At 43.2% G+C, this 21,545-nt stretch overlaps 1 protein-coding gene across 2 annotated transcripts in view; it reads right to left on the bottom strand.

The window, feature by feature from the left end:
* Positions 1 to 6,310, bottom strand: part of LOC110494251 (thiol S-methyltransferase TMT1A) — a 29,529-nt gene extending 23,219 nt beyond the window's left edge. Inside the window, exons 1-2 of one of the 2 annotated variants that reach the window (XM_021569179.3) lie at positions 5,719 to 6,306; positions 2,513 to 4,035 (exon numbers count right to left, since the gene is read on the bottom strand). In XM_021569179.3, the coding sequence (XP_021424854.1) occupies positions 3,802 to 4,035; positions 5,719 to 6,213 (729 nt within the window). In that variant the 5' untranslated portion in view covers positions 6,214 to 6,306 and the 3' untranslated portion in view covers positions 2,513 to 3,801. Of the gene's footprint in view, positions 1 to 2,512; positions 4,036 to 5,718 lie in introns of those variants that run through there. The other variant, XM_021569178.3, reaches the window with a different exon arrangement.
* Positions 6,311 to 21,545: the final 15,235 nt, after the last annotated feature.

Raw genomic sequence — 21,545 nt, 5'->3', positions numbered from 1 at the left:
TGGCAAAGACTACAACCACCCTAGTGGTTGTACCGCATGGCAAGCGGTACCGGAGCGCCAAGTCTAGGTCCAAGAGGCTCCTAAATAGCTTCTACCCCCAAGCCATAAGACTCCTGAACAGCTAATCAAATGGCTACCCATCCTATTTGTATTGCCCCCCCCCAGAACGCTGCTGCTACTTTTGGTTATTATCTATGCAGTCACTTTAATACCTCTACCTACATATTAACTCAAATGCCCCTACACACTGACACTGTACCGGTACCCCCTTTATATAGCCCCGCAATTGTTATTTACTGCTACTCTTCAATGATTTGTTATTCTTATCTCTTACTTTTTATTATATATTTTTTGGGGTATTTTATTAAAACTGCATTGTCGGTTAAGGGCTTGTAAGTAAGCATTTCACTGTAAGGTCTACCTGTTGTATTCGGCGTATGTGACAAATAAAATTGGATTTGATGACAGCTGACATAACAGGTCATAACACTGTCATGACACATATTTACACCTGTTGTGACATATTCTGCGTTATTTTGTCACTGGTTATGACCCCTACATAACAATGTAAAAACCCACAAATCCTACCATGGTAGTTATTTTATGGCTGGTTATGACACGTACATAAGTGTCAAAACCCACAAAACCTACCACACAAGGCACAACATTCCATTGCACCATAGCCTACGTGTCAACTGTATGTTTATGTTGTATAGGTATTTTTTTAACTGACCATATTCAATTATCACCATTGTAATTGCACACACATTGATGTCAGACATGAACCTACCCCAATGCTCTGTTGCGGATGACTGGGTTGAATGCAGGTGTAGATTTCAGGAGCAGGACAGGACACCCTTTTTTTGACTGATATAATGGCATGTACGTGATAGGCTTATATGATTATGATGGTCATAATGCTTCTTCACAGTGTCAAAGTGTATTTTCTTAGTCCAAGTAAAGTGACACAGGATGGTCATAATTCTTCATGACAGTGTTATAAAGTTATTTAAAATATGATGAAAAAAACATGACTATAAATAATTAATTACAACAAAGGATTTAAGAAACAAACTTTCAAAACAAAATAACTTCTTGGCAAGGATTATTTAAAAAAATAAAATAAATGTGGGTTGACACTCTTATTTAGGTGTCATAACCAGCCATAAAATTACTCAATATATATTACAACAGGTGTAAATATATGGGTCGTGACAGTGTAATGACAGATTATGCTAGCTATTATGACATGACAACGTTATGATGTTATAACATGTTATGACACAGGGTGTCAAGTAAAGTGTTACCAAATTTACTATAACTGGGAAAATCACCACAAACAATAATTATCAACAAATTTGCAAACGCATCTCGCGACTGCATGATTGAAAGACCACTTGTGCCTGTCAATGCAGTCTCCAGAGATTGGGAAGACAGTGAGCAACACATCCGGAGGACACTTTAATCCAATTCTGTTCAGGATAGCCTAATTGTTTTATATTGTCCATTCGGACAACTAAAATCTATAGTCTGCTTGTCTACTTGTCTTGAGCAAGCAGACAAGCGTTAATGTTGTGGCCCAGCTCAAACATTTTGCCTGTACTTAATTCTATTGTATACATTTCATCTTAAAGAACTCCCTAGTCCTTGTCGATGACAAGGATACCCATAATATGATGCAGCCACCATCATGCTTGAAAATATTAAGTGAAGCTTTGTATTTAGGACAAAGTTATTTTACTTTGCCACATTTTCTACAGTTTTACTTTAGTGCCTTATTCCAAACAGGATGCATGTTTTGGAATATTTTTATTCTGTATTCAATCTGTTATTTAGGTTAGTATTGTGGAGTAACTACAATGTTGTTGATCCATCCTCAGTCTTCCATCACAGCCATAAAACTCTTAACTGTTTTAAAGTCACTGTTGGCCTCATGGTGAAATCCCTGAGTGGTTTCCTTCCTCTCTGGCAACGGAGTTAGGAAAAACGCTGCATCTTTGTAGTGACTGGGCGTATTAATACACCATCAAAAGTGTAATTGATGGGCCTCCTGAGTGGCGTGGTGGTCTAAAGCACTACGCTTTAGACCACTACGAGTCCAGGGTCTGTCGCAGCCGGCTGCGACCGGGAGACCCATGGGGTGGCGCGCAATCGGCCCAACGTCGTCCGGGTTAGGGGAGAGTTTGGCTGGTAGGGATGTCCTTGTCCCACTACGCTCTAGTGACTCCTGTGGCATGCTGTGTGCATGCATGCTGACACGGTGTACAGTGTTTTCCTCTGACACAATGGTGTGGCTAGCTTCCAGGTTAAGAGGGCAGTGCGGCTTGGTTTGGTTGTGTTTCAGCTCTTGACCTTTTCCTATCCCGAGTCCGTAATCGAGATGCAGTGAAGAGATACTAATTACCAATTGGGAGAAATGACAAATTAAATGAAACTGTGTTATTCATAACTCCACCACGCTCAAAGGGATATTCAGTGTCTGCTTTTATATTCTACTTATTGACTCAAGACATTTCAGCTTTTCATTTTTAATTAATGTGAACAAATTTCAAAAAACAATTCCACTTTGACATTATGGGGAATTATGTGTAGGCCAGTGGCACAAAATCTCAAGTTAATCCATTTTAAATTCAGACTGTAACACAACAAAATGTGAAAAAAGTCAAGAATACTTTATGAAAGCACTGTAATGCCAGGAGGAATTGAGGAAAAGCCAAACTAAACTATGGGAGAATTGCATACTCTTCACATCCTTTCTCCCTCTCCTCAAAACCTGTTGGAGGAGAATGTTTGAGTGGCGGGACATCTAGCTTTCTCATCCAATGGATTTTGAGAAGGTAGAGAGGAGGACTTGAGTATCCAATTGAGATTCTCCCTATGGAACATGTCTCAGACCCAGAGTTTATCTGATCAGGTGGTGGCCTATTGGTTAGAGTTTATATCCACTAGATGACAGCGGTCCTCTTCTCCTAGCATTCTGAGCCTCCACTCTCCCTAAAGAAAAAACAGCTTGTTGCCCCATTTGGTTACACAGAGGTGATCTCTTCAGATTAATACACACTCCCTGTATATGCCATTTTAAGTACTTTTTTTGAATAACTCTTTTTAAGAAAAGTGCACAAAACCAAAATAACACTTAGTGGTATGCTGCTGGCTTTCCTCTGAAGCTAAGCAGGGTTGGACTGGTCATTCCCTGGATGGGAGACCAGTTGCTGCTGGAAGTTGTGTTGGAGGGCCAGTAGGAGGCACTCTATCCTCTGGTCAATAAAAATATCCCAGGGCAGCGATTATGGACATTGCCCTGCGTAGGGTGCAGTCTTTTGGATGGGACGTTAAACAGGTGTCCTGACTCCCATGGCACTTATTGTAAGACCAGTGATGTTAACCCCAGTGTCCTGGCTAAATTCCCAATCTGACTGTCATGGCCATCTAATCATGCCTAGCTTCCAATTGGCTCATTCATCCCCAATAGCTATTCCCCAAGTTAAATAATAACGTGTTCTGAGTCAACTTACCTGGTAAAATATGGGTTATAAAATTACACTGAATACATAAAAGTGTCAACAATTATTTTTAAACAGTTGCTGGGATAGGCCTAAGACCAGAGATTTTTATCAAACTTTACTGTAAAGAAAAGAGAAGCCCGCACTCTTGCTTATGACGTATTATATTAAAGCCTGCATAGGAACAAGTGATACAAAAGTTTATTTTTTCTTTAAATCGTCATCACATTATTCCCCACACACTTGCAAGGAGATAACTCAGATGTGCAAGTGCTTTTTTGATTTTTTTTGTCAAACTTTACTTGACAGCATAGCCTATAATATGTGGTTTGATCATGAAGTTGAGTGGTGCCTCGATGTGCCTCAGTTTGAGCTCAGAGAACCCGGCAGTCTCCAGATGTTTCCATGTCGCCCTGACTACTTCACATCCATCCCCAAAGTAGTACCATATCGGCTGGAGGACGTGCTGGAAGAAGTATGTCCAAGAGGATGGGTCTGCCACTACATGCTCTAAAAAGTACAGAGCACCACCCTGTTGGACATTCACAACAACAAAAGTTACCAGTAGTTACAAAGCATTTTGTTCCAACCTTCAGTCCATACCACTGTTAGTAGAAAAATGCATTGTCAGTATGTAGATAGTAACTGACTATTTAGTTGAAACTTCTAAACATGACGGTCTTCTAAAACTAGCCGCAGCAGGGCATTTATGTTTAGTGATTCAAGTGCGTTGCACAGTGGTGTATTCGTTGCCCACTAGCTTGTGTTCCTGATGATTCAATCAAACTAAATTGAATTAGTTAGTGTAGCTATATTGCCTACGTTTGGTGCCTGCTATAGCTTGTTGCAACTTCCTAGCTATAGCCTAATATTCATCATTACTTAAAAACTACCTAGACATACTGGTTGTGTTTCAAAACAACATTTACCATGTTAGATTGCCAGTTGAGTTACAAGCTGCCATTTGATTAATTGTTTTTCAAGTTACCAATTGATTTTCTGAGTAACTCTAATTGCCATCATAATCTGTAGGAAAGTAGTTGTAATCATTTAGACTACAGAATATACACAGTAAGCCCTAACAATAGTGACCTCAGTTATACACAGAGTACAAAACATTTGGAACACCTTCCTAATGTTAGCAGTTGATGTTAATTCTTTAATAACACAGACCCCAAAAATAGGTTTATTTAAAGAGAATAAATCATAGATGTTATGCCGAGAGGTAGATGGTCGTTCCTTCCCTGTCCTCAGTGATTCTCTCCCGTGAGTCTCTCCTGAACAAAGGGACAGGATGTAGTTCTATAACCCAGCCCTAGCCTGTGGTTGAGCAATTAGAATTCCTTGCAATAAAACTGGGCCAATGGCCAAATAACAAGTATCCTATTTCGGACTCAATACATAGACAAATTCCTCCCATGTCTCTGCATTAATCCCTATTACTGAAAAAAAAAACAATTTCCCTTGATCGTTAGAACTGTATTAGAACTCTCGTCCTCTGCGTTATGTATTATCTTAAAATATTCTTACATTAGCATTGAGTTGCACACCCTTTTCCCCTCAGAACAGCCTCAATTCGTCAGGCCATGGACTCTACAACGTGTCCAAAGCATTGCACACAGATGCTGGCCCATGTGGACTCCAATGCTTTCCACAGTTGTGCCAAGTCGGCTGGATATCCTTTGGGTGGTGGACCATTCTTGAGAAACAAGGGAAACTGTTGAGCATGAAAAACCCAGCAGCGTTGCAGTTCTTGACACACTCAAACCGGTGCACCTGGCACCTATTACCATACCCCGTTCAAAGGCACAAATCGTTTGTCTGGCCCATTCCCCCTCTTAATGGCGCATATACACAATCCATGTTTTAAATAGTCTCAATGCTTAAAAGTCCTTTGAACCTGTCTCCTCCCATTCATCTACGCTGATCGAAGTGGATTTAACAAGTGACATCAATAAGGGATCATAGCTTTCATCTGGATTCACCTGGTCAGTCTGTCATGGAAAGAGCAGGTGTTCCTAATGTTTTGTACACTCAGTGTATAACAAACTGCCAGCAGCGCGTTACTGACATTTCTCTGAAAAACATCATTTAACTATGCTGAAGGTTGGTTATACCATGGCCAATATTTTCTATTTGAGAGTGGATGCATTGTTTCCTTTCCAAATTGATAAGCGCTCAAATGATTACACTCTAAATATGAAAATCAACTTACAGGCCTCAATATGCGATGCGCCTCCTGCAATGTTCGCGGTATGTTGTTGACAGAACACAGCACCAGCGTGCAGACGACAACGTCCACAGAGTCATCTTTCACTGCCCCCATGTCCTCTCCGGAAGCGACCACAAATCTTTCAAATGTTAGGTGATCATTGACAGCCATACTTTTTTGTAGATACTTCTCGAAGTGAGGATTGGGGTCGGTGCAAACCACCTTGCAACCAGACGGGTAGAATTCAAAGTTAGCCCCGCTTCCGCAACCGATCTCCAAAATGCGAAGCGGGCCATTGCCTTTGGTGAACTCTGAGAGATTGCTGAAAAGATCCTTCTTTTTGTCGTTCATTTTCTTGTTGTAGGTGAAAGATATCTTGTAAATTAGAAATGGAAAGAAACGCTTGTAGATGCCATATATGCCAACCACTTCCATTAATTGTAGTGGCAACGTTACTACCTTGAAAATAAACGTAAAGAAATTCATAAAACAAGTCATTTTGCGTATGTTGAGCTGCAGAAGTTGATACAGTCGAAAGAATGTTTTGTTTCAAGCTCTTCGTCTTCTTCTGTGTATTTTTTTATGACTGCTGGCAACCAACTTTAAAGTGCATTACCGCCACCAACTGGACTGGAGTGTCGACCAGAGACATGGAGGCATTAAACTGTCATTCTTGTTTTATTTTTTCATGAATGTGTATGTTTGATGTTATGTTTGGCCTATGCCATGCCTCTCACCATATCCCAGTGAATTTTCTTGTACGTAAAGTAAATATCTGTGAAAATCAGACAATAGAAATATCTAATTTAGTGGAGAGCATCATTCTGGTCCAAGTATGATAATTAGGGTCCTCACGGAATCCAGACATTAAAAAATATTAAAACATGTATTACCTTAGTAAGGAATCAACCAATGTATTGAAAATGTATTAATTTGCCCAAATGTATCATAAGACATGAACAAAACGTATCAGTGATACAACGAGACTTCCCCTGCCTTCTGATAGATAGATGGAAAGGCTTTCCTAAAAACATACTCAATTACATGTTCACTACAAAGAAGCTTACACTTTCCTGGCAGAATGATTTAATTGTTGCATGTTGCGTTTATATTTTTGTTCAGTATATTTCAGTGCCAGAAATATGGGAGGGAAAGGGAGTGATTGTTATTAGATTTGAGGAGTAATTGGGTTGAAGAGCCAAGATTAACTGAACTGCTGGGGAAATTTTCAGGGAATATAGGTTTGAATTATGTATTATCTTTACTTAGGGAGACGAGAATATTGGGTAGGATTTAGACCTTACACATCTCCTTAATGTTCAAGGTCCCTGAGCATGACACGTAATGTTATTGCACAATTTAACACAGTTAGTTATATTTCACTTATCACTTTTCACTATTGCCCATTCCTGAATGAGTGAATCTACTGTGTCCCTAATGTCCTCCTTATTTGTTCATAAGGGTCAGTGCATGTGGCACAAATTCATTTTTGTACCTGACCAGTTTGCACAGGGGGAGTCTGTAGCGCTTCCTGGATGGCTGAAGCACAAACTCTGAGTTGAGCACATGGGAGGGGGGCTCTGATATTTGTTTGCCGTCCTCAGCATGTTTGTGTGGTAGCTGTCCAGAAAGGTTTTGATGGTCAGCTTGACAATATTTTTTTGGGCAGTTTTCAGCAGACTTGACACCCTGGTTTTTGCCTGTACTGTGTGTTGTACCAAGCAGTGATGCAGTGCTGCAAAACAGTCTGGATAGTGGAGCAAAAGAACATGTTCAGTATTTCCAAGGTTGCCCCGAAAGACTTCAGCCTGCAGAGAAAGTGCATGCACTATTGCACCTTAGCACACACATAGCACATAGTCCACTTTGACACTCCATCTCAGGGCATGGTCAACATGTACTCCCAGATATATATATGAGAGTAGACCTGCTGGATGTGTTCACTGTGAATGACTACCTGGTTTTGGTCAGCCACTGACCTGGGCTCAAAGATAACCTCCTGTGTTTTTGTGACATTCAGGACAAAATAGTTCGTCACATCACTGCACAAGGCTGTTTACACTGTCTAGGTACAGTGGGAGGTCGCTGTTGTCCTCCAGTAGGGCCAGCAGGACAGTGTCATTGGAGTACTTAATCATAAAATGCTTGGTGTTTTGACTTGTGCAATTGGTGTACAGAATGAAAAGGACGGGTGAGCTCACACAACCTTGTGGGGCTCCCCAGTTGGTGACCACAGGAGGGGAGAGAGTGTTGTTTACTTTGAGTTCTGTTGCTGAGAAATGAGTGTTACCAGTAAATGAGGCGTGGGTTAATGTCCAGTTCTTTCATTTTGGCTAGTAAAAGGTGCGTTTGTATGGTGTTAAAAGCAGAGGAAAAATCTATAAAGAGTGCTTTGGCATATGTTTTTGGTTGGTCTAGGTGTTTCAGAATCAGGTGTGTGAGGGTGGTCATTGCATCCTCTGTACTGCGCCCGTTTCTATATACTAGCTGGTAAGGGTCTAGTTTCCTATCTGCAGAGAGTTTTAGGTTCAGAGCCACTATTCTCTTCAAAGATTTGATGAGAATTGTGGTCAGAGCCACTTGTCGGTAGTCATTGTGCTCCTTGGGGCATGGCTTTTTCGGGGTGGGGATGAAGTGAAACGTTTCCAGGCCTGTGGTATTGTGTGTGAGTCGATGGATAACTGGAAGATGGGTTGCCAGACTGGGTCAAGCTCCTCAGCAAAGGTATTGAGGAGGACTGGGCTCACATTATCTGGCCCAGAGGCCTTTCTTGGGTTCAGTTGTTTAAAAACCTTTGTGACCTGCTCTGTGGTAACAATGATTTCCTCTGCGTGAGAAGCAGGGACAGTCTGTATGTCAGCAAAGCAGTCATTTGTGTGATTATGGGTGTCAAATATTTTGTAGAACAGGTTCAGTTTCTTCACAAATGTGGGCTCATCACCTATGTGGAGGAGTTTACAGGGTGCTGACATGCCGGCCATGCTCTTTATGGTTTGCCAGGCTAGTCCATTGTTCCTGCAGTGATGATTCACCAACTTCATCAAATGTTTTCATAATTTATCTGCAGATAAGCGCTAAAAAGCCTAGGCCTACCAATAGGTAACCAAATGAACGGCTCTCTCACTGATGCAATTCGGTAGGTTACACTGACTGACGAGACGAGAGTCACTCACTGTCTGGCCCCGACATGCTAGGAAAGGAAACCTAGGAAATCCTTTAGGTTACTTGTCCCAATGCGATACCATAGGACATACAGTATAACCAAGTTGCATTATTTATGAATGGCAAAGGGATATAGGAGATCGACTTTATTCAGTCAGTTCCAGTTCGACACCTTTTATAAATGAATGTGTCAGAAAAAAATGATTAAGATATGCCGTGGATTTTGATTCATCGTTACAACTTACATTACATTGGACGTGAAAATTCATGTGCATTATGCTCTCTCCCTCCTCTGTGTATTTTTTTTGGACTGCAACTGGAGATCTGTATATAATGACAACATGCTCATGTCTCCGCCCTAAAACGGGAGTCATTGTCCGGGAAGGCAGGCATCAAGCTTAGTTCCAAAATAAGCCCATAGAAATGCATTGGGCTGTGAAACCTCTTGCTCCGCTTCTTCCTCTCTTCTGCATTGTCCTGTCATCGTTCGCTTTGTGACTGACAGGCGCCTATCCTACCAATAGATTGTTAAAAGATGCATATCGTTCATTCTAGTGGGAGAAGGCTTGCTGGACTGGCGAACTGAAGCTTTTAAATGAAAAGTAGCCTGGTTAATATGAAGTGGAAAATGTAGCTGGCTGAAAATGAGTCTGTAACCGGTTGATTAGCCAACAGCTGGCGCTTAATGAAAACATTGGTGGTAGCGAGCTGGAGAACATATTCATTGTAGCTTCCCACATTAGCTATAGCAAATAATAATTCAAAGAAACTATGGCCTACAACCAGGTGCGGTGCTAGGGTCTCAGCACAGAGGGGGTGGATTGGTCTCGAGGGGCCCTTCTGACCAAATCATTTTTTAAAGTATAGCTGATATGGCCAATCATAAATGCAAATTAGGCATTATCACATATTGAGCCATGCAATCCGATTTCCAATAAAACACACAGAGAGATACGGTGTTTCACTTTGCCAGACACAAAAAAAAGAAAACAGGTTGCCAGTCGGCCGCTAATAGCAAAACAATGTTTTAGCACCAAGGACGTGTCGCTCTACAAAGCGTAGCGGCCAGGAGAGCTCCACAGGTAGTCGGCACCATGGTCAGCAGCACCCAAGCGAAGATTCATCAAAACCATTCATCAAAATCATTAATCTAAGGCATGAAGCGGTTGTTTAGTAGACAAAAAGGCCTACATTCAAAGATAAAGTAGATACGTAAGTCTACAACTCAAAAACAGATACAGTGTAAGCAACACATGGCAGGCAGTGTCTCTCTCTCTCTCGCGCTCTCTCTCTCACACACACACACACACACACACTCTTTTTCACTCTTCTCAGCCAATCTTGCCATTTTGTAGATTGATTTAGCCTAGTAGTCAATTTGTTAATTCCATCATCATGCATTCCATAAAACAAAATAATAATCCCAACAAGTGAACAAACTATGTACAAATCAAGGTCCCATTTTAAAACGTCATCTTCCCCTCCTTCATGTTGTCAAACCACTTTGTAAATGTCTATGTCTTGCCATAGCCACAGGACGTAGGGGTGCTGCAGCACCCTGTGAAAAATCAGAATTATTTTGTATATTTTTTATCGCATCACCCCAACCCGCAAACATCTTCTCGTGGCTATTTTTCTTGCTCAAAACAAAGCAAAGTGAGATTGGATAGTCTGGCCTCATTCATGCATGCACACGAATAGCTCTTGATGAGCTTCATGCGACTAGAACTTCGCTCTGACTGCTGATGGGAATGGTCTTGTAGATTCTATGGAGAATGGTCAGATTCGGTGCATGTCGTTGGCAATGAGGAATGGTAGGTCTGCGTCAGTGTTGAGATCCATGGTTAACTCGGAATACAGAGCATTCGGAAAGTATTCAGACCCCTTGACTTTTTCAACATTTTGTTACGTATGTTAGAGCCTTATTCTAAAATGGATTACATTTAAAAAAATCCTCATCAATCTGCAGACAGTACCCCATACCGACAATGCGAAAAGAGAAATACCTTATTTACTTAAGTATGCAGACCCTTCACTATGAGACTCGAAACTGAGCTCAGGTGCATCCTGTTTCCATTGGTCATCCTTGAGATGTTTCTACAACTTGATTGGAGTCCACCTGTGGTAAATTCAATTAATTGGACATGATTTGGAAATGCACACACCTGCCTATATAAGGTCCCACAGTTGACAGTGCATGTCAGAGAAGAGAAAAAAACAAGCCATGAGGTTGAAGGAATTGTCCATAGAGCTCTGAGACAGGATTGTGTCGAGGCACAGATCTGGGAAAGGGTACCAACAAATGTCTGCAGCATTTAAGGTCCCCAGAAACACAGTGGCCTCCATCATTCTTAAATAGAATAAGTTTGGATCCATCAAGACTCTTCCTAGAGCTGGCCGCCCAGCCAAATTGAGCAATTTCACCTTGTGACAGAAAACGTTTGACCTCTGTCATTGCCAACAAAGGGTATATGACAAAGTATTGAGATAAACTTTTGTTATTGACCAAATACTTATTTTCCACCAGAATTTGCAAATTAATTCATTAAAAATCCTACAATGTGATTTTCTGGATTTTTTTTTCTCATTTTGTCTGTCATAGTTGAAGTGTTCCTATGATGAATTACAGGCCTCTCTCATCTTTTTAAGTGGGAGAACTTGCACAATTGGTGGCTGACTAAATACTTTTTTGCCCCACTCTATCCCAACCAGAAGCCATGGATTACAGGCAACATCCACATCGAGCTAAAGGCTGGAGCTGTCTCTTTCAAGGTGCGGGACACTAATTCGGACACTTATAAGAAATCCCGATGTGACCTCAGACGAACCATCAAACAAGCAAAGTGTCAATACAGGATTAAGATTGAATTCTACTACACCAGCTCTGACGCTCATCGAATGTGGCAGGGCTTGAAAACTATTACGGACTACAAAGGGAATCCCAGCCGTGAGCTGCCCATTGACGCGAGCCTACCAGATGAGGTAAATGTCTTTTATGCTCCCTTCGAGGCAAGTAACACTGAAGCATGCGTGAGAGCACCAGCTGTTCTGGACGACTGTGTGATAACGCTCTTGGTAGCTGATGTGAGCAAGACCTTAAAGCAGGTCAACATTCACAAAGCCGCGGGGCCAAACAGATTACCAGCACGGCTACTCAAAGCATGCACGGACCAACTGGCAAGTGTCTTCACTGACATTTTTCTCCCTGACCGAGTCTGTAATACCTACATGTTTCAAGCAGTCCACCATAGTGTCACGACTTCTGCCGAAGTCGTTGCCTCTCCTTGTTCGGGCGGTGCTCGGCGTTCGACGTCACCGGTTTTCTAGCCATCATCGATCCATTTTTCATTTTCCATTGGTTTTGTCTTGTCTTCCCACACACCTGTTTTCAATCCCATTCATTACCTGTTGTGTATTTAACCCTCTGTTTCCCCTCATGTCTTTGTCAGAGATTGTTTATTGTCAGTGTAGTGTTTTTGTTGTATAGGTGCGCGACGGGTCTTCGTACCCATATTTGTTTATGTTCTTTTCCTGTTTAGTGTTATGGAGCATGTTTTTATGACATTATTAAAAGACTCCATTTTACACTCCGTTTGACTCTCCTGCGCCTGACGTCCCTGCCACCTATACACATATGCCTGACACATAGTCCCTGTGCACAAGGAAGTGAAGGTAACCTGCCTAAATGATTACCGCCCAGTAGCACTCACGTAGGTAGCCATGAAGTTCTTTGAAAGGCTGGTCATGGCTCACATCAACAGCATCCTCCCGGATACCCTAGACCCACTCCAATTTGGATACCACCCCAACAGATTCACAGATGACACAATTTCAATCGCACCCCACACTGCCCTTTCCCACCTGGACAAAAGATACACCTATGTGAGAATGCTGTTCATTGACTACAGCTCAGCTCTCAACACCATAGCGCCCACAAAGCTCATCCCTAAGCTAAGGACCCTGGGACTAAACACCGCCCTCATCAACTGCATCCTGTACTTCCTGATGGGCCGCCCCCAGGTGGTAAGTGTAGGCAACAACACATCTGCTGATCCTCAACACTGGGGCCCCTCGGGTGTGTGCTTAGTCCCCTCCTGTATTCCTTGTTCACCCACAACTGCGTGACCAAACATGACTCCAACACCATCATTAAGTTTACTGACGATACAACAGTGGTAAGCCTGATCACCAATGATGATGAGACGAGGGAGGAGGTCAGAGACCTGGCCGTGTGGTGCCCGGACAACAACTTCTCCCTTAATGTGAGCAAGACAAAGGAGCTGATCGTGGACCACAGGAAAAGGCAGGCCAAACAGGCCCCCATTAACATTGACAGGGCTGTAGTGGAGCAGGTCGAGAGTTTCAAGCTCCTTGGTGTCCACATCACCAATTAACTATCATGGTCCAAACACACTAAGACAGTCGTGAAGAGGGCACGACAACATCTTTTCCCTCTCAGGAGACTGAAAAGATTTGGAATGGGTCCCTAGATCCTCAAAAAGTTCTACAGTTGCACCATCGAGAGCACCCTGACCGGTTGCATCACTGCTTGGTATGGTAACTGCTCATATAACTGTAAGGCGCTACAGAGGTTAGTGAGTACGGCCCAGTACATCAATGGGGCCAAGCTTCCTGCCATCCAGGACCTATATACTAGGCAGTGTCAGAGGAAACTGCTTTTACACTGCTGTTATTCGCTGTTTATTATCTATGCATAGTCACTTCACCCCTACCTACATGTGCAAATCACCTCAACTAACCTGTACCCCCTGTATGTAGCCTCGTTATAGTTATTTTATTGTGTTACTTTTTATAATTTTGACTTTAGTTTATTTGGTAAATATTTTCTTAACTCTTTCTTGAACTAATGGTTAAGGGCTTGTAAGTAAGCCTTTCACGGTAATGTTGTATTGGCGTATGTGACAAATAAAGTTTGATTTGATATATCTAATCTCAGCAATGCTGGTGTCAATTAGATCCATGGCAGTGTTTACGTTCATAGAACCCTTTTTCAGTTAGTTAGAAAGGATGTACAGTTGAAGTCTGAAGTTAAGATACACTTAGGTTGGAGTCATTAAAACAAATTTTTCAAACACTCCACAAATTTCTTGTTAACAAACTATAGTTTTTAGCAAGTCTGTTAGGACATCTACTTTGTGCATGACACAATACATTTTTCCAACAATTGTTTACTGACAGATTATTTCACGTATAACACACTGTTTCACAATTCCGGTGATTCAGAAGTTTACATACACTAAGTCACATATGTCAGAGTCAAGGCCCGCGGGCCACATCCGGCCCGCAAGAAGGTTTTTTACGGCCCCTGGGATGATCTTGATTTATTATTAGAACCGGCCCGCAGCAAGCCGGCAGCCCGCAGATCTTTTACACGCACCAATACTACATTTCCCACAATGCAAAGGTGACGCACCGAGCAGTAGGCTGCTTCATTTCAATATTTATTGGCACAGCAGTCGTCAGCATCACAGTAAAATTAACTTTCAGATACCCATCAAAAATGGCAAAACGGAAGGTGGATACTGAGAACCGGGGGTTTCAAACAAGGTGGGAGTCGGAGTATATGTTCACGAAGGTAGCTGGAAAACCTGTGTGTCTTCTGTGTGGAGAAAGTGTGGCGGTACTGAAAGAGTATAATCTGAGACGACATTATGAAACGAAACACGCGGACAAAAACAAGAATATGGACATGGAACAAAGGCTACAAAAGGCAGAGGAATTAAAACGAGGCCTCAAATCTCGACAGGCTCTGTTCAAAAAAGCCAAATCACAAGGCCAGGCTGCTGTCAAGGCCAGTTTTATTTTGGCAGAAGAGATCGCTAAATCAGCCCGGCCATTTACGGAGGGGGATTTCATCAAAAACTGCATGATTAAAGTTTGTGACGAAGTTTGCCCAGAAAAAAGGCAACTCTTTTTAAATGTGAGTCTGAGCAGAAACACCATTGCCGAGAGAGTAGACCAGTTGTCCATCAATCTAAAAGAGCAGCTTGTGAAAAAGGGAAAAGATTTTATTGCATATTCCTTGGCTGTGGATGAGAGCACCGACATTTCTGACATTGCCCAGTTGTCAATTTTCATCCGCGGAGTGGACTCCAACCTAAGCGTGACAGAGGAGTTTTTGGCTTTACGTCCTATGCATGGCACAACTACGGGGCATGATTTGTATGAAGAGGTGTCAAGATGTGTAAATGAGATGGAGCTGCCTTGGGAAAAACTTGTGGGTTTGACAACCGACGGAGCACCTGCGATGTGTGGACACAGGAGCGGACTGGTGGCGAAGATACGGGAAAAGATGCAAGAGGAAAACGCGACAGGTGAGCTGACAGCTTATCATTGTATCATACACCAGGAAGCGTTGTGCGGTAAAGCCTTGAAAATGGAGCATGTAATGAGCATCATCACGCGCACAGTTAACTTTATCAGAGCCAAAGGTTTGAATCACCGCCAGTTCAAGGCATTTCTGACGGAGTTAGAAACGGAGCATGGTGATTTGCCTTATCACACAGAGGTGCGATGGCTAAGCCAGGGAAAGGTGCTTCAAAGATGTTTCGAGCTTCGTGAGGAGATTTGTCTGTTCTTGGACAGCAAAGGGAAAGACACAACACAACTCCGAGACGAAATGTTTCTGTGTGAAATGGCTTTTCTGTGTGACATTACGAGTCATCTGAATGCAATAAACTTGCAGCTGCAGGGTCGGGATCGTGTCATCTCTGATATGTACAGTACAGTGAAGGCATTTAAAACCAAACTGACTCTGTGGGAGACGCAGATGCGGAAAGAAAATTTGAGCCACTTTCCCAGCTGCCAGACCATGAAAGAGAAGCTCTCTACCAGTGCGTTCCCGAGCACACAGTTGGCTGATAAAATAGGTATGCTTGCCGCTGACTTTCGACGCCGATTTGCTGACTTTGAAGCACAAAAAAGCAGGTTGGAACTGCTCGGTAACCCATTTGCTGTTGACGTGGAAAGCTCACCACCAAACCTCCAAATGGAGTTGATTGACCTCCAATGCAATGATGCACTGAGGGCAAAATATGCGGCAGTGGGTGCTGCGGAGTTCGCCCGTTTCCTCCCCGGCACAATGCCCCAGCTGCGCATCCAGGCTGCTCAAACGTTGTCTATGTTTGGCAGCACATACCTGTGTGAACAACTGTTTTCTTTGATGAACCTGAACAAAACATCACACAGAAGTCGACTTACTGCTGAACACCTCCACTCAATTCTGAGGATTTCTTCAGCTCAGAGCCTTACCCCGAACATTGATGAACTTGTGGAAAAGATGGGACACCACCAAGTATCACCCTCAACCTCAAACAAGTGAACATTACTGTGCAATCACATATTTAGAGTTTTTACTCAGTTCAAGTTTAAAAGTTAAAATTTAATATTTGTTTTCACTGCATGTTACTTCTCCTTAAACAAAGTGTTGTTTTTGATTAATAGATTTTTGCACTTTATTTTTTTGTATTTCAATCCAATTATATTTTAAAAATATTTCAGTTGAGTGGATGATAGAAAATTGCTATTATTGTTTTTTCTTTGAAGTAAATTTAGCCCACTTTTGCTAAAATAGAAAATATAGTCTACTGATGGTGCCTTGAATACCGGTTTCTTTCATTTAATGTTCATGTTATGGGGATATTTATATAAAGGAAATTTGTCTTTTGTGTCTGTTGAAAATTAAAGATTACTGACAGAGCCATAAGAAAATATTGCTTTATTTATCTGATCATATTGTAATATATTTGTTAGGTTTTCAGTAGGTTCAATTAGGTTCACTAGACTATATGCGTCATTTAAACATTTTTCAATGAACATTCGAACAGTCCGGCCCTCGTCTTGTAGCTGATTTTTTTATTTGGCCCTCCGTCCATTTGACTTTGACACCCCTGCTAAGTTGACTGTGCCATTAAACAGCTTGGAAATTTCCAGAAAATGATGTCATGGCTTTAGAAGCTTCTGATAGGCTAATTGACATCATTTGAGTCAATTGGAGGTCTACCTGTGGATGTATTTCAAGGCCTACCTTCAAACTCAGTGCCTCTTTGCTTGACATCATGGGAAAATCAAAATAAATCAGCAAATAAATCCGAAAAAAATGGTAGACCTCCACAAGTCTGGTTCATCCTTGGGAGAAATTTCCAAACACTTAAAGGTACCAAGTTCATCTGTACAAACAATAGTACGCAGAACTGAAAAAGCGTGTGCGAGCAAGTAGGCCTACAAACCTGATTCAGTTACACCAGCTGTCATGAGGAATGGGCCAAAATTAATCCAACTTGTTGTGGGAAGCTTGTGGAAGGCTACCCAAAACGTTTGACCCAAAGAATTTAAACAATTTAAAGGCAATGCTACTGACCCACTAGGAATGTGATGAAAGAAATTTGATGAAATAAATAAAAGCTGAATAAATCATTCTCTCTACTATTATTCTGACATTTCACATTCCTAAGATAATGTGGTGATAATAACTGACCAAGACAGGGAGTTTTTAATAGGAATAAATGTCATGAATTGTGAAAAACCTAGTTTAAACTTCAGACGTCAACTGTACGTTTTCTTTAGTAAACTGTTTCAAAACACCAACATACATTTAAACCCAAATGTTTTTAATTTTTTTTAGAGGCGTTGTATAGTTATGGTGCTTTATTCGGCACTGCTGGAAGAGGGGTGAGAGCGGCTCTGCAAGGTGGTGTGCTGCTTGTGTCGCCGTCAGCAGAAACATCCTCGGCTATAGCTAGCCTTACTTTGGCTATGCAATTGTCCCCCTCCACCTCTAGACTATATGATTGGATCCAAGATGGCGTAGCAGTAAGTCGTCCTGTCGTGTCGTGTCCCTTGTATATATCGTTTCTTTTTCGTTTTTTTTACATATTTTTCTAAGCATATCTCTTTAAAAACATTTTGCTAAACCTAAGCTTCCAATACTCTCCTGCAACCCGCCTCACCCAATGTAGCTATTTTTCCTAAAGTATTTATATTTACTTCGGAACCGGAACCCCTCAACTGAAGCTAGCCAGCTAACCACCAGCTGTGCTAGCGGTCTTCAGCTAACCGGTCATCAGCTAACCTTTAGCTCGGAAAGCTCTCGCCAGTTCGAACAACGCGACTCTAACCAGAGCATAACGGACCTATTTATTTTTCATCCCCGGATTCATCCCCGGATTCCCACCACAAACGGAACATTTCTCAGCTGGATCTTCACAACTAGCTATCTAGCTAAACCGCAACCCCGGATGATTACTCCTGGCTAGCGTTTCCACCCACTTAGCTTGAAGCTAGCCCGGCCAGCGCACCTGTGCTACCACCGTAGCATACTCCTGGGCTACAATACCCGGGCCCACGACCGGTCTATCGATGTCACCGCATGAAGAGGAATAAACAGACTCACCCCATCGCGACGTCCCCCAAAGGCTAACTCTCTAGCCCTCGCTATCTCCCTGCTTGCTAATTAGGCCTGCTAACTGCTAGCTTGTCCAGCTCCGGTCCGCTAACTGCTACCTTGTTTAGCCCGGGCCTACAAACTGTTAGCTTGTTAGCACAGGCCTGCTAACCGTCTGAATCCCCGCGTCCCAAACACTCACTGGATCCATATTTACTTTCTATCTCTTTTTGATTTTTAACTTGTTTATACCTTCCGGAAACCTGCCTCACCCAATGTGATACGGAATCGCTATTATTTTTAATTTTTAGTACACACTCAAGAACCCCCAGAAGCTAACCAGCTAACTAGCTACAAGCTATTTAGTCATTGTTAGTTTTTTTTAACCTGGATAACACTCGCCAGTCCAGCTTCCCTGCCCCATCCACCGCTGCCCCCTGGACACTGATCTCTTGGCTACAAAGCTGATGCACGCTGGACTGTCCATTAATCACGGTACTCCATTCTGCTTGTTTGTTTTATCTGTTGGCCCCGTTGCCTAGTCAACGCCATTTTACCTGCTGTTGTTGTGCTAGCTGATTAGCTGTTGTCTCACCCACTGTTTTAGCTAGCTTTCCCAACTCAACACCTGTGATTACTGTATGCCTCGCTGTATGTCTCTCTCAAGTGTCAATATGCCTTGTATACTGTTGTTCAGGTTAGTTATCATTGTTTTAGTTCACAATGGAGCCCCTAGTTCCACTCTTCATACCCCTGATAACTCCTTTGTCCCACCTCCCACACATGCGGTGACCTCACCCATTACAACCAGCATGTCCAGAGATACAACCTCTCTCATCATCACCCAGTGCCTGGGCTTACCTCCGCTGTACCCGCACCCCACCATACCCCTGTCTGCGCATTATGCCCTGAATATATTCTACCATGCCCAGAAACCTGCTCCTCTTATTCTCTGTCCCCAACGCTCTAGGCGACCAGTTTTGATAGCCTTTAGCCGCACTCTCATACTACTCCTTCTCTGTTCCGCGGGTGATGTGGAGGTAAACCCAGGCCCTGCATGTCCCCAGGCACCCTCATTTGTTGACTTCTGTGATCGAAAAAGCCTTGGTTTCATGCATGTCAACATCAGAAGCCTCCTCCCTAAGTTTGTTTTACTCACTGCTCTAGCACACTCTGCTAACCCTGATGTCCTTGCTGTGTCTGAATCCTGGCTCAGGAAGGCCACCAAAAATTCAGAGATTTCCATACCCAACTATAACATCTTCCGTCAAGATAGAACTGCCAAAGGGGGAGGAGTTGCAGTCTACTGCAGAGATAGCCTGCAAAGTAATGTCATACTTTCCAGGTCCATACCCAAACAGTTCGAACTACTAATTTTGAAAATTACTCTCTCCAGAAATAAGTCTCTCACTGTTGCCGCCTGCTACCGACCTCCCTCAGCTCCCAGCTGTGCCCTGGACACCATTTGTGAATTGATCGCCCCCCATCTAGCTTCAGAGTTTGTTCTGTTAGGTGACCTAAACTGGGATATGCTTAACACCCCGGCAGTCCTACAATCTAAGCTAGATGCCCTCAATCTCACACAAATCATCAAGGAACCCACCAGGTACAACCCTAACTCTGTAAACAAGGGCACCCTCATAGACGTCATCCTGACCAACTGGCCCTCCAAATACACCTCCGCTGTCTTCAACCAGGATCTCAGCGATCACTGCCTCATTGCCTGTATCCGCTACGGAGCCGCAGTCAAACGACCACCCCTCATCACTGTCAAACGCTCCCTAAAACACTTCTGTGAGCAGGCCTTTCTAATCGACCTGGCCCGGGTATCCTGGAAGGACATTGACCTCATCCCGTCAGTTGAGGATGCCTGGTCATTCTTTAAAAGTAACTTCCTCACCATTTTAGATAAGCATGCTCCGTTCAAAAAATGCAGAACTAAGAACAGATACAGCCCTTGGTTCACCCCAGACCTGACTGCCCTCGACCAGCACAAAAATATCCTGTGGCGGACTGCAATAGCATCGAATAGTCCCCGTGATATGCAACTGTTCAGGGAAGTCCGGAACCAATACACGCAGTCAGTCAGGAAAGCTAAGGCCAGCTTCTTCAGGCAGAAGTTTGCATCCTGTAGCTCCAACTCCAAAAAGTTCTGGGACACTGTGAAGTCAATGGAGAACAAGAGCACCTCCTCCCAGCTGCCCACTGCACTGAGGCTAGGTAACACGGTCACCACCGATAAATCCATGATTATCGAAAACTTCAATAAGCATTTCTCAACGGCTGGCCATGCCTTCCGCCTGGCTACTTCAACCTCGGGCCAACAGCCCCGCCCCCCCCGCTGCTCCTCGCCCAAGCCTCTCCAGGTTCTCCTTTACCCAAATCCAGATAGCAGATGTTCTGAAAGAGCTGCAAAACCTGGACCCGTACAAATCAGCTGGGCTTGACAATCTGGACCCTCTATTTCTGAAACTATCCGCCACCATTGTCGCAACCCCTATTACCAGCCTGTTCAACCTCTCTTTCATATCGTCTGAGATCCCCAAGGATTGGAAAGCTGCCGCAGTCATCCCCCTCTTCAAAGGGGGAGACACCCTGGACCCAAACTGTTACAGACCTATATCCATCCTGCCCTGCCTATCTAAGGTCTTTGAAAGCCAAGTCAACAAACAGGTCACTGACCATCTCGAATCCCACTGTACCTTCTCCGCTGTGCAATCTGGTTTCCGAGCCGGTCACGGGTGCACCTCAGCCACACTCAAGGTACTAAACGATATCATAACCGCCAACGATAAAAGACAGTACTGTGCAGCCGTCTTCATCGACCTTGCCAAGGCTTTCGACTCTGTCAATCACCATATTCTTATCGGCAGACTCAGTAGCCTCGGTTTTTCGGATGACTGCCTTGCCTGGTTCACCAATTACTTTGCAGACAGAGTTCAGTGTGTCAAATCGGAGGGCATGCTGTCCGGTCCTCTGGCAGTCTCTATGGGGGTGCCACAGGGTTCAATTCTCGGGCCGACTCTTTTCTCTGTATACATCAATGATGTTGCTCTTGCTGCGGGCGATTCCCTGATCCACCTCTACGCAGACGACACCATTCTATATACTTTCGGCCCGTCATTGGACACTGTGCTATCTAACCTCCAAACAAGCTTCAATGCCATACAACACTCCTTCCGTGGCCTCCGACTGCTCTTAAACGCTAGTAAAACCAAATGCATGCTTTTCAACCGATCGCTGCCTGCACCCGCATGCCCGCCTA

The sequence above is a fragment of the Oncorhynchus mykiss genome, chromosome 17, assembly GCF_057628025.1.
Source record: "Oncorhynchus mykiss isolate SJ-2025 chromosome 17, ASM5762802v1, whole genome shotgun sequence".
In the NCBI taxonomy this organism is placed as follows: domain Eukaryota; kingdom Metazoa; phylum Chordata; class Actinopteri; order Salmoniformes; family Salmonidae; genus Oncorhynchus; species Oncorhynchus mykiss.
Note: the sequence above shows the minus strand (reverse complement) of the source record. Positions and strands in the feature narration are given on the sequence as shown.